At 33.8% G+C, this 17930-nt stretch overlaps 1 protein-coding gene across 2 annotated transcripts; it reads right to left on the bottom strand.

Moving 5' to 3' along the window:
* Positions 1-5941: 5941 nt before the first annotated feature.
* LOC149538475 (uncharacterized) lies at positions 5942-7978 on the bottom strand. Of its 2 annotated transcripts, none has more exons than XM_089799807.1 (3): positions 7778-7978; positions 7585-7673; positions 5942-6632 (listed from the first exon to the last, which is right to left on the bottom strand). In XM_089799807.1, the coding sequence occupies exons 1-3, from the start codon at positions 7865-7867 to the stop codon at positions 6062-6064; spliced, it is 750 nt and encodes a 249-aa protein (XP_089655933.1). In that variant the 5' UTR covers positions 7868-7978; the 3' UTR covers positions 5942-6061. The 2 variants fall into 2 exon arrangements, with proteins under 2 accessions (XP_089655933.1, XP_089655934.1); XM_089799808.1 differs by having other exon boundaries at positions 5942-6629; positions 7778-7972.
* Between the last annotated feature and the right edge of the window lie 9952 nt (positions 7979-17930).

Genomic DNA, 17930 nt, shown 5'->3' with positions numbered 1-17930 from the left:
TAAGTTGGGGCTTTAAAAAATCATGGGTGTTCTTTTTTTTTAAAAAATTGGGAAAGAGAATCACTAATATATAGAGGTCTATAGATATTCTTCAATTATTCTTTAAAGAGTTAATAGGAGATCATTTTTTAACTTTTTAAAGTTTTTTTGGTTGGTGATTGGCCATCACTATTGGGGCATTCCATTAATTTGTGCATCATTATTGGGCATTCCATAATGAACATAGTGGGCATCGGACAAGTGTTTTGAAATGACAATTTTTGACCACTTTGCACTCCATGATCCCTACTAGAGATCACTCTTCACTCACCTAGTCTACTTACCGTTTAGGAGTTCTAGGTGCCCAAAGTTAGCGTGTGCTTCTAGTGAATCTTTTCCCCTAGTATTTAATGTTGGATGGTTTAAACATCGCACATGAAGACTTGATTCCTAAGCTAAACATACTAAATATTTAATATGCATAACTAATTTCAATCAAGTTGTTAAAAGTGTTAATTCCTCAATTCTTTTATACTAAAGTTTCTAAAATATATGAGGAAATTTTCTAAACTAACTTATAGTTAATAAGTTTTATGTAATAATTGTACAAAACATATAGATTATAAGTATAATTTTCAACACAATCTCACCAAAATTATACTTATCATTCTAATGAATTGTGGAAATCTCTCATCTTTAATAAATTAATTAATAAAAGGGATTTTGTTTGTATATATGTGTATGACATTAAGTTTCCATTGATGTATCAAATCTTATAGTTAAAATTTCAAATTAATAAGAACTTTTTTCCCTAATCGAGAAAAATTCTTATTAATCTAATAGCATCTAATTTTTACATCATTAGATCTTATGCTTGCAAAATAAAACTTCCTTTAAGATCTTATTATAATATATTTTAAATGGCAAAACTAAAAACTTCTTAACATGTGTATTTAATATATTTTAGATAATCCTTGCCTTCTGAAGAAATGGGAGCAATAATAAAGTCATGAGTTTATTTATATTCCAGATCACACTCCTTATTCATCATCTAATAATGTTAAACAATCAAGTTGAAAATTATCATAAATATCATTAATTAAACTGAAGAGAGTAAATAGAATGTATTCAAACCATTTTTGGATTGAATGAAGAAGAGATTATTAGGATTTATAATTTTGAAATATGTAGCAAAAATATAAAATAGCTTCGTGTACAATTATAGAAATATTCAAAAGTCAATTAATTATATAAAAATGAAAGCATAATGATATGTTGTAATTTATAATTTTTCTAATTTATGCAATTAAATATTGAATAATCTAGATTATTTGATATATTATTGTGAAAATAGAGAACAAGAAAATGTGAAAAAATATTTAAAAATAAATATGTAAATGTAAAATTAAAAAGTAAATCTATTTTTAAAAATATATTTATATAATCAATGTTATAAATTCATATTTAAATCAACTTGAAATAAGAAAATAATTTTACATAATCGTAGTTTTATCTTTAAATAGATAAATCTATATTTAAAAAGTAAAATGCCATGATTAATATAAAATACATAACAATATTATATACACATGGGCTAATTAAAGTTATCCACTTGTATATATTTGTTTAAATGTGACAAGTATATGTGTTTGTGGTGTAATCAATGAACTCAATTCACTCTATGTCACCCAAAAAATATTTTATTACATTCTCATCGCGATCTTTTTCTTGTTTTTTTTATTCTCCAAAATTTGATTTTCCCCCAGGAGCCAATAAAAATTAAGAAATTAACATGTTCTAAATGAATTAAAAAATATTATATAGACACCTTTGCTTTGAACATTATACTTGTGCCATGAAAATTTTAAAATGGTGGAGGGGGGTCCAATGGGAACATTAGTTCCCTGCCTTATAAGGCAGGTACTAACAATAAAACTACTCATAACATATAACTTTAATACTTATTATAAAAATGATATTATTGAATCAATTGTTTAAAAATATTGAATTAACATTGTTATGGAGAATGTTAAAAATATTACTAGATGAATATTTAATATATAGATATAATCAGAAATCAAAAAAAAAATGCCTCTCCTCAACAATGGTAAAGGGTACCTAATAATGTCAAAATTTTGAAATAATTTCTCCCCTTGAGATATAAATATTTTCAATGGGAAATAAACCTGGTAATAAAAGGAAAATCATGTGCCACCAAAAAATGGTTCAAAGAGCTCTTAATATTAGCTCTACGCAATTTGACTACTCCCCTTAAGGAGCATCAAGTCCAAGTGTATGAATATTCTCTAATAAATTTTGGATGGATGCGCACCTACATCAATCAATGCTTATAAGGTGGGGTCATCATGCCAAGCATATCGCCAAGATACTCAAAGTCTTCCTTAGGAAAATGCATGCCAAATATATCTTCAATTTTTTCCTTAAAGCTTACAAACTCCACTCTCACTTCTTTCTTCTCTAATTTCTCTCTCAAGAAACAATATTTTATTGATATATGCTTAGTCTTAGAATGTAACACTTGATTCTTAGACATATTGATAGTCCTTATATATTATCACAATCTAGTACAATAGGTTCATCAAAATTTATACCAATGTCCTTAAACAATTCCTTCATCCATACCAATTGTGTACAATAGTTTTAAAAAATAGCATACTTTGCTTCAATAGTAGACTAAGATAGACATTAGTTCTTCTTGCTTAACCAAGAAACTAATATCCTACCTAGGAAGAAGGATCCCTTACTAGTAGTCTTCCTCTGATCAATATTGTATGCCTAACATGTATAAGTATAAATGTGCAATGTGAAATCCTTAGATCTATCATACCATAATCCATAATCCATACTACCCTTCAAATATTTAAAATTTATTTTTATAGCTGGTAAGTGTATTTCCTAATGTTCTACTTGAAATTTTACAACAATCCCAACTTTATTAGATAGATCTATCCTTGTGTGTGTTAGATATTACAATCCTTGTATCATAGATTTGTATCTAGTTTGAAATATATTAGATGAATCATTGCTAGAAGTCAACTGACAACCCATCACCATAAGATACCTATTGGTTTACAATTTTCCATTCCAAAATTTACCAACAAGTCCTTAAGGTACTTAGTTTGTGATATGAATATCCCATCGTTATTTTGAATTATTTGTAAACTAATTAAAAATTCAATCTCTCACATCATAGACATCTCAAATTCATGCATGTCATCTCTTCAAAAAAAAAATCACTCATTTATGTTGTGATGTGGAGCCTAAGTAGACTTAGAGGTTTAGTCAATGTGGTTTGGTCTTAGATTATTTCTACACTTCTAGATCATTTGATCCACAAGGTGGGCATACAATGTGTGTGACCTCGATGGAAAGATTGGAAGTGGTATCATGTCACGCCCTTCATCGATTACAAGCCCAACTTAGGATATCATTTGCTTTCTCCCCATCTTCCTATGGTGGATACTCTCACCTAGTGCTAGAATCTTTAGCCTTCTACTTACCATTGGAGAATGTGATTTGACACTATCTAGAGTGTTATCACTGAGCCAAAGATTGCCCATTTTTCTTGGTGCTTATTGTTTCAAGGGCTTCTCCTTGGGTCGCGACTCAAGCATCTTGGTGTTTTGGATCCTCATTGTCCTTTTTGTGGGCATCTTGAGTCTTTTTTGAATATTTTTTGGTTCTATAGGTGTGCTCATAATTATTGGCATTAGATACATTATTTTTTCAAGCCCTTCAAGCTAGAACCCTTTTCTTGGCACATGGTTGTGTCGAGTGATTTCCCTAGGATCCCTAGGAAATTTTTCTAGATCTGGCATACTTTCAAGATGGAGATTTTGTTTACTATATGGAAGGATAGGAATGTTGCTATTTTCACTCATAGCTTTCTTGATATCAATGTTTCTATGTACACTAAAGCATGCATTTTTAATAATGGCATGTTGCAGATTCAAGTCCAAGCCAACAAGGTGGCTCTGGAGGTGGCCCAACTTCAGGAATTTCTCAATCACTGGGATAGTGTGTCTTGCATGGTTACTAGAATGCCTCCTGACTCCTCCGCTGACCATACTCCACCCTGAGGCCACTGTCGGGGTCATAGTTCTTCTGCTTCCTGCTCGCATACACCACCCTTGTAGGCTCCTCACCACAACTCTCCTAGTGGTGGCAATAATGGTTGGCGGTGGCGCTCGAATTCTCTACCTTAGCGTTCCTCTGGGTGGTCCCCAGTTCCTATGGCTCCCCCTCCTATTGCTCCTCTTGGTACTGTTAGCTCTAAATGGCCTTTCCAACTGAATTTGGCTATTTCTCCGCATAGGTGGAGGAGAAAGACAAATAACAAGTTGGCGATGACGTTGCTGATGGTTGGATTGTTCCTAATCCGCCTACCAATCCTAGGGATGACTAGGGTTTTAATGATCATGATGAACCACCTCCCTCAGCTAGTACTGCTCTGGCGGCTTGAGGGAACTGCTTAAATATTCTTTTAATGAATAGTTGTTGATTCTAGCTCTGGTTGTGTGAATTCTCACAGGGTGATCTTGTATCCCATGGCCCATTTTTTTGAATTTGTAACAAGTATATTAATTTTTAATAGAAAGGGACTATATATATGTATATATGTATACATATATGTATATATGTATACATATATGTATATATGTATACATATATGTATATATGTATACATATATGTATATATGTATACATATATGTATATATGTATACATACATATATACATATATGTATATATAGATGTATACATATATGTATATATGTATACATACATATATACATATATGTATATATAGATGTATACATATATACATATACATATATGTATGTATACATATATGTATACATGTATACATACATGTATACATACATATATGTATACATGTATACATACATGTATACATACATATATGTATACATGTATACATACATGTATACATACATATATGTATACATGTATACATACATATATGTATACATGTATACATACATATATACATTTATGTATATATATACATATATATAAAAGGATTACTTAGCTATAAACCTTTTAATAATTGAAAAATAATGTTTAAATTACAACACGTAAATTGACATAAGTTTAGGACTAGACTAGTAATCAACATAAATTGAAGGTGTTTATTGGTGTCTTCAACACTACTATTGTTTTATGTACAACACATCCTTTTTGTACTTATTGACAATGAAAATGATGACAAAAATTTTCCATTTATTGTTTTGTAAGTATTATTTGACAACTAAAAATAATTTGATCTGTAGACCAAAAAAATGATGTAGATTTGACTATTTTCTAGAATAAAATCACATAATAATAAAAATTCATGCCAAAATATAAAAGGACTACTTAAATATAAAAAATATGTTGATTAAAAAATAAATTTTAAGTTGCAACACATTGACACAAGTTTAGTATTAAACTAATAATCACCTGTAATCTTCATCAACATGAATTTAAGACCAAACAAAAGACCACTCATAATCTATTTTTACAATCTAACACCTAAATCAATAGAGTCTTAAGACCTAAATCAACATAAGTTTAACATTAGATAAATAATCATCTATAATCTTAATCATGATAAAGCTAAGATCAAATAGAAGATCATACAAAACATATTTTAACAATCTAACATCTAAATCAATAGTCTTAATAGCTAAATCAACATAGGTTTAACATTAGAAAAATAATCACCAATAGTCTTAATCGACACAAATTTATGATCAAACAAAATATCACTCATAATCTATTTTTACAATCTAATGTCAATCAACAAAATTTAAAAAAACATAAAGCCAAGAACAAACATCTAAATCAACACAAATTTAAAAATAAGTACCTAAACCCACATAAGCTTGAGAACAAAAGATCATCTAAATCAACACAAATTTGAAAACAAGCACCTAAAGTTCAAGAACAAAAGATCATCTATAATGTATTTTTCCAATCGAACACCCAATTCAAGATAGTATAAAGATCAAACAAACAATCACCCATAATCTATCTTTCTAGCATGACTTACAATGAGCCTAATGTTGGGAAGGATTAACCCAAGCAAATGCCTCTTCCATGGCTCTAATAATCAATGCCATATCATCTCCTACATTTCCATTCAAATGTTGGGCTTGATCAACATTATTATTACTATTTGTAGAAGTCGTGGGGGGCCTTCCAATGAGATCCAACCTGCAAATAGGGCACTGCCCTTTTCGTTTGATCCATGGCATCACACACTCTGGATGAAACATGTGGTTACATGGAAGACAATAAAGTTGTTGCTTGGCAAAAAAATCCTCCAAACAAATGGAACAAGTATGGGAATTTTCAGTGTTTTCGCTTTCCTCATTCTCCTTGTTTTCTTTTCCTGATTTTCTAGAAAGTGGTGTGTAAACATCTTTCTTTATTTTTCTCATTGCTGTTTCAACCTCCGTAGGCGTCAATTGACGACCAGTGTAGTCATTAGTAAACATGTTGGAGAAACGTATTGGTGATGCCCTCACGAAATTCTGCAGGGCTGGGCTCATTGCTCTTCCATGGTTCCAAAATTCCTCTTCGCCCACCATTACATGGAATGGTTGATATGGGCTCACTGGTATCCTGCTAAATGCATTAAAAAAACTTTGTTAAAGCCCATCAAAATCTTGGGAAGTATTCAGAGTTAGTGTTTCTATAGTGAATGAATGATATAACTTTAATGACATTCATAAGGAAAAGTGGCTTAAGACGTCAAAAGTCTTTAAGAATTTTTTTCCAAGATGAGTAGACTTTGTTAGTAAAAGCATCATGGGTATGTTCTGAGTTTTTGGATTCTTCAAAACACTTTTCTCCATCCATCATTATTTGGGTTAGAAATTATTTTCTCTAATAGAATACTAATAAATATTGGCTTATAGATAACTATTGTGGTTGACCCATAGATTCTTTAAAAGATGAGGAATTGCTTGGAAAATAAAATTTTCATACATGAAATAATTAAGTGATCATATCAGATTTATCTAGTTCATAACTGTTATTTTCTAATTAAATTTTGTGAATTCTTTTGGCAGCAACCTTTCATATCATATTCTGATGATCAAGCGAGGTTTTCTTTTTTATTCATCATTGATCTGATTTATAACTAAAAAATAATTGATCCTTAGATAAATATTGTGGCTCACTCGTAGATTATTTTCTAGAACCAGAAATATGAGAACACAACCCCCTAGCTCTTCCCAATTGTCATAGAAATTTTTCTAAATAATAAATGATAAAATGAAAAATATAGTACATGATCTAAAATCTCTACAATTTACATCAGTCTTTAAGACCAGAGAAGAAATTCTTGCATTAAACTTCCATGATCTAAAACTAAATATTATTATTTATTAATTTTTAACAAATACACGAACTCTTATACAATGTAATTCTAAAACAACAGCGATTCTACACCATGGGGGCACAAGTACTTGATCCTACATGCCTAAGGTTACAAAGCTCCTAATTTATGTGATCACCCTGATATAATAATAATAATAATAAATAAATATAAATAGAGTAAGGAGTTAATTATAACCTGTTGGCAACATCATGATAGGGTCCTGTCCAAATCCTTTCCGCGAACAACGCAAATGGATCTTGAGGCGCTGGGGACGGAGTGCCATCCTGAAAAAACACAAGAAAATGGATTGAAATTATCAAGGAGAGGAGAAAAGAAAAAGAAAAAGACTGCAACTTTAGAACATGAACATGAATGTTATTAATCTGACCATATGATTATCATGTCGGAAGCCCCTGCGATTTGTTATATAATAAACGCGGTGTCTGCTGCCGTTACGGTTTCCCATGGTTTGCCCCATCTTTGCTCTGTGAATAAGAATGCAGAGGCACAAATGCAAAGACAAACTAGTTTCATATGATGATGATGATGAAAGCACAAACAGCCCCCTTTTGTATGGCTTGGGTGGGGAGAATATTGGCTAACGTCTATGGCCAGGAATGTGTTCTCAACACGTCTCCCAGAGCATCATTTTTTTCACAATGTCGGTGTTGAATTCTGTAAATATTTGTTGGCATCAGATTATTAAATGCTTCTGTTTGGATGTTTATTCCAAATGGATATCGTCTTGGGAGCACGCTTACAAAAGTTGGAGCTTTAAAAAATTACGGGTGTTCTTTTTCCTTGTCTTTGGCTAAGCTGTCACGTGCAGGGGATCCAGTCCGTCAAAGTCATCCAAGGGTCGAACTTATGGGTTTGAACCTTAGTGGATGGCAATGTCAATGGTACCATCATCCTCACCAATTGTGCCCAACCAATTGAGCTACAACCCTTTGGCGGGTGTTCATTTTTTGGGGGAAGAGAATCACTCATATATAGGGGTCTATAGATATTCTTCAATTATTCTTTAAAGAGTTAATAGGAGATCACATATGCTAATAGTTGATCATTTTAAAGTTTTTTTGGTTGGTGATTGGCCATCACTATTAGGGCACTCCACTAACTATTGGGACATTCCATATGAACATACAGAGCATCTAGCGTCAAATCTTATAGATAAAATTTCTAATTAATAAAGACTTTTTTTCCTAATCAAAAAAAGATTCTTATTAATCTAATAGCACCTAATTTTTACATCATTAGATCTTATGCTTGAAAAATAAAACCTTTTTATAAGATCTTATTATAATATATTTTAAATGGCAAAACTAAAAACTTTCTTAACATGTGTATTTAATATATTTTAGATAATAATAAAACTTCTCATAACATATAACTTTAATACTTATTATAAAAATGATATTATTGAATCAATTGTTTAAAAATATTGAATTAACATTATTATGGAGAATGTAAAAAATATTACTAGATGAATAATCAATATATAGATATAATAAAAAATTCACCTCCTCAACTAGTATACAACATTATATCACCATTACCGTTACCACTTGTGATAAAATATTCTATTGAACCATATGATGCTAAAATAATTCCGTATGGGCCCTTATTCTCCTTTTAATTCACATTTTCATTTATACATTTCCAAAATGGGGTCGAAGATTTTTGTTTTTTGGGTTAAAATGGTTCTTTTATTTGGAAAAGGAGAATATTGCTTTCCTTAGTGGTAAGCACTTTGATTTTAGAACAGCATAAAAAGTAAAGATCCTTGTTGAATCTAACCCTCAACTTGCTTTGAAAGAAGTGACTTGTTGGTCTAGGTGAAGTGACTAACTATAGTTTAAGTCTAACAGCGTGGCGTATCAATTGGGTTGTGTATTTATTCCATTTAAGTGCAATTTAAGCCATCAAGTCAAAAATAAGTTTAAGGAATCTCCAAATAGAAAAATTGAAGATGTGATGTTGGGTGGTATTTTGGTGTGAGAGATTTCATTTTTTTTAAATTTTTTTTTGGTGTAAGAGAAGTCTAGAGGCTAATTGTACTAACTATAATCATACTATATATATATGATTTAAATATTATTATATAAATTTGATAATATATTAAAAAAGATATGTACAAAAATTCAAGATATTTATTTTTCAAATTAATTTCTAGTATTAGGATTTGATAAGCACTTTGATAAGGATGTCTTTTATCATAATTTATGTCATTAAAAATATGCATATGTTTGTAACATCTGCAATATAACAAAATATATTAAACACATTTAGTTATGAATATTCAATACTATATTATTAGATTATTATATATATAATAATATTAATTTAATATTTTATAATATATAAAATTATAATTAATGTTTATAATGTATTATTAAGTTTAGGGTTAGGAATAAGGGTAGATCTATAGAAATGTGTTTGGAGGAGCACAAATGGACCACTAAGAGAGGGGTGAGTCAATGGTCTTTAAAAAAATCTTCTTCAAATATCTATGTCACTCAACTAAATGGATGACCAATAGTCACAAAGATATGATAACAATTTTAGCTCACACAAGGTATTCGCAAATAGACACCAAATATACGAGGAAAACCCACAGTGTGGAAAAACATCAACAAGAATAGTTGCTAGAGGCTATTGTTAGGAATAACAATCCACACAACACAACTGAGAGGGGAGGAGGTTGAATCAATTGTGTGTTATATCTATAAACTTAATACTTTTCAACCAAATCACCAACGAAATAGATAATAGTACAAAACAGGATTAACAAGATATAAGCTTTGAAGTTAAGTGCATTCAAGTTGGAGTAGTATTGGAATGGGTGACCTCCCAGGAAGTCATGGTGCTTCACCTCTGTGAGCATCACCTAGATCCAATGAGTTCTAAGTATTCCATTTATTCTCCTAAGAGATGGATTCATGTGTGAATCACTACTCATGATATATGGGTCAATAAGTTTGACTTAAATACTTCAAAGTTAAATCATGATAGAAATATCACAAGATATAAACCAACACCATAAGACAAAAACAATTGTTCTCCAAGAAAAACTAAGAAAAGGGGAAAAAACCCAGATGATACCCACTAGATCATCCACTAGTATAGTAATGTTCATGTTAGGAAACCTACTCCTATTAGAAGTCGATAAAATACATCTAGTACACCAACCTTGCTAAAGGAAAAAACCCTAGTTAGAAGATTATTCAACCCTATTAGGAGTTGACGAGAACAAAAGGTTCACAGCCTGAGCATGTTGCTCAAAGGGTGAAGGTTAAAGTCGCCTTCAAAGACTCGCTATCTGAGAGGAGAAGGTTAAATCCATCTTCAAGAATGAACTAACTAGCGACAACTAGATTGTCTTTAAAGTTTCATTGAAGTGCACATAAATAATCATAGATTACACTCATACCTCTATCAAAGCATCTTACTAACCTTCATCTTTTCATTGATATCCAACATCAAAGCTTGCATGTATATTCACATACATTCCATCACCACATTGTACATTACAACTTTCCTATTCACATACATTCCATCACCACATTGTACATTACAACTTTCCTTTATGCAAACTACAAAAAGTAATTAGGTCATCTTGTTAGGACTTCCTGTGAGACCCCTCCTCTTATGCACTCAATAAAATCCTAACCTTATGAATGCGTTCCTTGTTAGAGGGTAAATCATTCAGGAATTTTAGATGGAACTTGTATTGGGGTTAGAAGAGTCTCTATGGTAAAGTTAATATTCGATGTTAAATAAGTCAAGTGAATCATTGAGCTAGTTATGTCATGAGAATATTTCATTGTGGAATGTCAAAACCACGATGTTGATGTTTTATGATTTAGGTTATATTGATGTCATAAGATGTGATATTTTTATCATGTGATTGATTAGCAAAAAACCTGACCTCATTATGCATGTACCCTAATTGATTGACTTAAGTGATTTTATAGATTACGCATCTTGTCCTATTATGTTTTATCTTATGATAGAAATCATCTGCCTTAATGCTATTGATTAATTGATTTTTAGTGGCATCATGTTTTAATGAATATGATCTATATGGGATCATTGGGATGATTATGGAAATGGTAATTCAATACCCATGTATAAGATTAAGGTTCAATTATAAACTATTTATGGTTATTCACCTCATCTCATTTTTCTCATATCTCTTGATGATAAATGAATACTTTAAGAAGTTGCATTATGGTTGATTGGTTTGAATAAATGCTTCACTATGATGAATATGTCTTATATGAAATGATTTAGCAAAAGGTTAATTAAGTTCATGTTATGTGATTATGGACTCTAATGTGAATTAAGTCATGTTGCATTTAATATATTGGAAAGTATATGAATTAGATGTGTTGGGACTCAAAATTGAAGTCTTGATTTTAAGTACCATTCTAAAAATCAAGCCCTATAAGAACTTTTAATGCATGTGTACCTAGCTACCCTTTTGAGGCCTAAGAGACGTTTAATGTTTATAACACCTTGCATTCAATATATCCACTCATCCATGAAGATAATTTGTCATTCTGAGTCATTCTATGAAGTTTTGTTTTGAGCAATGTCCAAATCTACATTTTTGCTTAAGTGTCAAACAAAGATAGCAGACTAAATTTGCAATTGAATATCTCACACCCAGCAATGTTTCATGACTCACCACTTTGGGAATGTGTAGTATGCATATCAAAAAATCTATGTTTTAGATTTTAAGTTGTTTCAAATGTTTTGACCAGGTTTTGAATCCCTCAAAGTTGGTTGTTTATTCTTGTCATGCTGATGTAAATTGTAAATTGTAAAAGGAATTATCTCATTTTAGTCAACTAGGTAAATTGTTTATACTTTGACCTAGTTGACTAAAATGAGATAATTCCTTTTACATTGCATTCTAGAGGTTAGAGACTCGTTATGTTTCAGATTTGAGCTTATGACCAATCTGTTTGATCAATTTTTGAACATAATTCCATATGCAATTTGTAAAGTTTTACTGGTGTCATAAAGCATTAACAATCTATAACCTAGAAACCAAACACATAGTTTTTGATTAAGGAAAATAGGTTTTGAAGGGTGCCTGAAACCTTGTACAAGGTGAAAGATTTTCAATAAGTCCAAAAGCAACAAAACAACAAACAAAAGCGAAATTGGTCACCCCCAAAGGGTAACCAAGGTGATAGAAAGCCTATCACCAACCAAACCAAAAAAACTAGCGAGAAGACAAATGAGAGCCAGATATTACAATGGAGCTCACCATTTTCCCTTAGATTTTGAGCCTCCCTTGCACAATTGGACGTTCATTTCTAAAGGAGGAGCAGATGGCTCAGTTTTCTTTCTTTTTATCACAGTCCAGCCATCCTCAACCTCAGCTGTCTCATCAAGCCAATCCCTAGAAGAAGCTAAACAATGGAGCCCAGGGGAATCATAAGCAACAAAAATCTCCCTAGAAGAGCCCTTAGGCAGCTAGCCCCCCACAGAACCAAGAGAAGCATCTGGTACAGGGGCAAGGGTAGGAGAGAGAATAGGGCCCTAGCCCCCCATAGGACCAAGAGAAACATCCAGCAGAGGGGCAGAGACAGAAGAAAGAACAAGGTCCAGACCAAGAGTCCAGACTTCCTCCGCAACCTCCGTAACCAAAAGATCATCAGCAAGGGAATCATCTATAGAGTCATCCACTGGGTCCTGAGGTGTATCCATGGATTTAACCACCGTATAGTGTTTAGAAGAGGCCCCTAACCACCAGGAATGTAGTCGCCTTGATTTAGTCTTCTTCACAACAACACAAGGAGCAGCAATGTGACCTGTCATGTGACATTTTCTATAGCAAAAAGGGATACCTTCATAATCCAAAATTTGGGCCCAAGAGCCCCTTGGAGAGGCCAAACAAATCTTTTCAAGGAGGCCCTTTGAAATATCCATATTTACAAGAATTTGAGCACACGTCAAATGGAGAATATCCAAAGTGTCAGAATCCACATATAAAAAATCACTGATGGCATCCCCAATAGTTTCATAAATAGAATCTAGCTAGAGATGCATTGGGAGGTTCAAAATTTGGACCCAAATAGGAACCCTATTAAAGGATTCAGTAAGCGAATCAAAATCCATATGCCACGGTTTGGCCATAAGAGGAAATTTGTCCTCCCATGAAAAACTATTATCACACAAAATAGTCTTCCTGTCTTTAACAGTTTTAAACTTTACTATGAAAAATCCTTTGGCCATCAGAAAGATATGGACTTCTCGCTCTAAAAGAGGTTCCCAATGCTTGGAGGTAAAAGCATGAAGATTGGCAAGAGAGGGCTAGAAACCTCAAAAGTGGAAGATAGCAACAAAGGTAGAAAGCTCTTCTGCCATATTGAAAATATCAAAGACTATATCTAGATCTAGAGGAACCATAATAAGGTTTGAAACACTTATAGGGGAGACTTCATGGGGACGAGAAGGCCCAGAATGAGCAACTAATATAGTACCATGAAGACTCGCCTCAAATGTAGCCATGTCAGCATAAGAGACAGCCCTATCCCTTGAACGCATAGATTCAGAACAAGCTAAAATAGTGAAAGAAGGCATAATGGCACACTCCCACACCTTGGAACAGTTAAAAATAGCATTGGTAGCTAGCAGCGAGCAGCACAAACTAGAGACCCAGCAAACAACAACGATTAAGCAACCATAGCCATTTAGCAGCCACGGTAAGGGCAGAGTTGACCAGAGGCTAGAACTAGGGTATGGTAGTGATCCTCGGCCACCCAAACCACTAATGCTTGACAAAGCCAAAGAAACAATGGCCCCAGATTGCAGATCGAAAATAGGCTAGGGCATGGAGGCCCTAGAAAAAGCCTAGAACTCACACGCCATTGACCGATATCTTAAATCTTATATTGAAACCCAACACATGGTTGCCCCACCAACAATAAATACATAACTTGTAGTACTCTACGTGGTATCAATATCCCCTGCCAAATCTAAGTCAACATAGCCTATAAATTAGTAGTAGAGCCCCCAAAGTATAAACATGTATTGATGTTCCTCTCAAATATCTGAGAATCCATTTAAATGTGTTCCAATGCTCAAGCCTTGGATGAATCATATACCTGCTAACAACTCCCACTGCATGTGCAACATCTGGCCTAGTGCATACACATTTCTTTGACTTAGCTTCCAACTTGGTTCTATTTTTAGAATCTATATGAGCAAATGCTTCACAACTAAAGGTTTTGAGTAAAGAATAACTCACCTTCTTACCAGTCCATGCTTCCTCTGGAATACCACAACCCAAAGGAGTAGAGGAACATCTATTAATCAAATATACAATAGTATTGTGATCTGATTAGGATCTAGGACTATTACAGAGGAATGCTAATTGATTACATAGAATTAATTTAAAACTTTTAACGAATCAAATTAACGTAAATGAAATAAGAGAACAACAAAATTAAGCTGATAACAGAGAAATTGAGAGAAAGAAGACGCAAACAATTTGATCTCGGAGTTCGTTCGCATGGACTACGTCTCTGGGTCTTGCTCCAATAGGGGGACCGATCCGATTATCTCCAAAAATTAGGTACAAATGTTTACAAAGTCACTCCTTTGAAGTACAACAGCATCACGTTGTTTCAAAGTACAAGAATGAGCACTTCAAAAAATTCCCTTACTCTCAGCACTTGGACATTCTCTCCTATTTTTGAATGCCCTTAAGAGTCTCCTAAACCCCCCTTTTATACATGAAATTAGCCAAAATAAGGCTATAAAAAAATGATATAATATTAGACCCTTCAATTAATTCCTCCCTTTGAATTAACCTTTAGCCATTTTTGAAAGATTTGGCTTATGTTAATTTTGGGGTCAAAATAGATAATAACCTTATTTCACTAAGTTTAGGTCGTCGGTTTAAAGGATAAATTAAAACTGCGCTACAAATATCTTAAAGTGCCAAAATAGCATATTGGCAGTTAAACATTTTAGAAGAGGCACCGGTCGAGGGTTCCAACCCCGTCGACAGCCTCGTTTTCCTCCAATTTTCGGCGGGAAGGGATTATATGTAAAGTTCGCCATGGATATTTTGAAAAGAAGCAATGGTCCAACGGCCACCAACCAAACTTTACAACCGAGTGGTCATGGGTTCAGACCCCCCTGACCATCAACTATACTTTTGCATGGCATTTATTTTTTATTTTTTAGATATATATTTATTTTTTAATGCCACATCACTTTGGACTTCAATCGGGCGCCATTTTCACATACTATCTTTTTTTTTGTCAAAACGAATGTTGTTGGAGAGCTCTTGATGAGACCTTCGATTTGATGCCAAATTTGACCAAATTTGGAGAGTTTATTTTTTTGCCTTTTAAACAGCCTTTGTACCTGAATTTGACCAACCTTTGACTGGTCGTAACTTTTGTGTACGGACTCCTTTCTCGCTCATTCAAATTGCATTGGGTCTAGAATTTCAAGGAGTTTAATCTGATGTTGATTGTTGGATTTTTGGAGATACTTCAATTTTTGACAAAAATATCCCCCCGAATCAAGCCTCCCCACTAAGAAACTTTCATACCACCGAAAGTTTGGATTACTCGAAACGCAGGTGAGGGTATAGTTCCCTCACTTTACCAATCTCCATCCATCTTGCCTTGCTTGGATGCATCCCCTTCAATCCCACTCAGAGGTATTCAACTGGTCCTCTTCATGAAGTTCTGACATTCCTGTCTAGGATAACATCTTCTGACAATTTTGACATATACTCTGGTGAAAGATCATCAACTAATGGACCCTGAACATTGATGTCTTCATCCAAGATCATTGGAGGCTCATACAACTTCAGATTCTCAGCATTGACAACTAAGTAAATTTGCATGTATGGAGGAAGATTAAGGTGAAAAGCATTAGTACCAATCTTTTCCAAGATCTCAAAAGGACCATACCTGATAGCTTTTGAGATGACCCTAGCTATAAAGGTCACTAAATCCCAATATTGTACTGTGGCAATTCGTCAAATAATTTGCAATCGAGCTCTGATACCAATCACTGAAATGACCCTACATTACGAGTAACATAAAAGTGTGAGCATCCACTTACATTATCTGAAATCCAACCCAGCTATTGCAACAATGAATCTTGCAGTTCATATTCTACAATGAATTTCAACAACCGTGTGTTTTAAGTTCCACCATTTTTGTATAAAATAGTTGTTAACACTTGAACAAACATTGCATTCAAGCCATTATTCCACTTGATCGTGCAGTAGTTTTTCGCTGGAACTCGTCATTTTTCAATCTTCTTTGTCCTCGCCTTCAGAATCTGATCTCACATCATCACCAAGCTTTCCTCTTGCCTTGATCTGCCTAACAAGCATACGGTAAATCAAAACCCACCAATATATATGCAGGACAAGCAAACAATAAAGCAGAGTGTTGAAGACATAGTAGTAAACGGGTCCTTCTTTCGTGTGCTTTTCTCTGTCCAATGTTTGGAGCACTTCATAAACAGTTTTCGTTCCTAGAAGCTTTGATCCCGCTGCTTCAATACTTTCAAAGCTCAAACTTGATTGAGATTTATATGATTTCTTTTCTCTGCACAAACTGATATTGGGCCCAACACGAATTCTCTAATTTCGGTGTTCACGTATTTCAGACCAGCACCTGAGACAATTCGGGCCTGCGAGCTTCATATGGAATACTGCCGCCGACTTTATATCGCTGAGACAGCGGTTGATTACAGTCAGAGTCCCAAAACATAAATAACCCCTAATTTGACCATACTTTTTCCTTCAATGACGCCAATACATAATGCTAACTTAATCTCTGTTGGCAGATCTGCTGAGACGTCTTGAGAAAGGAACCAGTTAACAGTTGTTCCGTCGTCGACTTTGATGTGAATGGGTTCCTCCCGTGGTGATGCCTTCGACTTGTGAGTGCTAACAAATGGAGTCAGATTCAAATTCGTCCCGCAATCGAAGACAATGTTGAAGCTCTCACGTTGCGGGTGGGTTAGAGATTGTGTTCTAACTCTTGCGGTGGGCTTTATACAGGGTCGCTATTAATTACCCGAACTCCCGATGAATTGGCGCTGATGCTTCTGCCAGTCGCGCTGATTGTTCCCTCCACCTTCAGCGATCTTGAACAAATGCATGTGATATGCACTCCTCACGATATGCACTCCTCAGAACCGACGCCTGTGCGATCCTACTGCGGAATGAGACGACTCAAGACCCACGCAATCGGATGACAATGTTGGCTCAAAATAAACTGGTCTTTGCGGGCGTGGTTGGCCGTCAGGAAACCTTCACTCTATCTCTGATTAATTCTTTTCCCTCTGTTAAAAACTTCTGCGGAAATCTGGCCTTAGGCCACAACTTTGCTTCAATGAAATGGTTGTGGTACCATTTCCAGGATTGCAATAATTCGGATGATATTTCACACCCTCAAAATTGCGTACCAATTGAGAGTTATCGTTCTCAATGGCCAACTGTGACAATTGCGAAAACCCTAGGTTCCACAATGCACTTGTGATTA

The sequence above is a fragment of the Cupressus sempervirens genome, chromosome 9 (assembly GCF_028749045.1).
Source record: "Cupressus sempervirens isolate cs-2001-9-10 chromosome 9, ASM2874904v1, whole genome shotgun sequence".
Taxonomy (NCBI): Eukaryota; Viridiplantae; Streptophyta; class Pinopsida; order Cupressales; family Cupressaceae; genus Cupressus; species Cupressus sempervirens.
The sequence above is the reverse complement of the archived record's forward strand: the minus strand, read 5'-3'. Positions and strand labels throughout refer to the sequence as shown.

Coding starts and splice junctions, on each gene's coding strand:
- LOC149538475 (XM_089799807.1), bottom strand. CDS start 7,867: ATGGGGCAAACCATGGGAAACCGTAACGGCAGCAGACACCGCGTTTAT. Junction 7,674..7,777: donor TCCGACATGATAATCATATG/GTCAGATTAATA, acceptor GTGTTTTTTCAG/GATGGCACTCCGTCCCCAGC. Junction 6,633..7,584: donor TATCATGATGTTGCCAACAG/GTTATAATTAAC, acceptor TAATGCATTTAG/CAGGATACCAGTGAGCCCAT.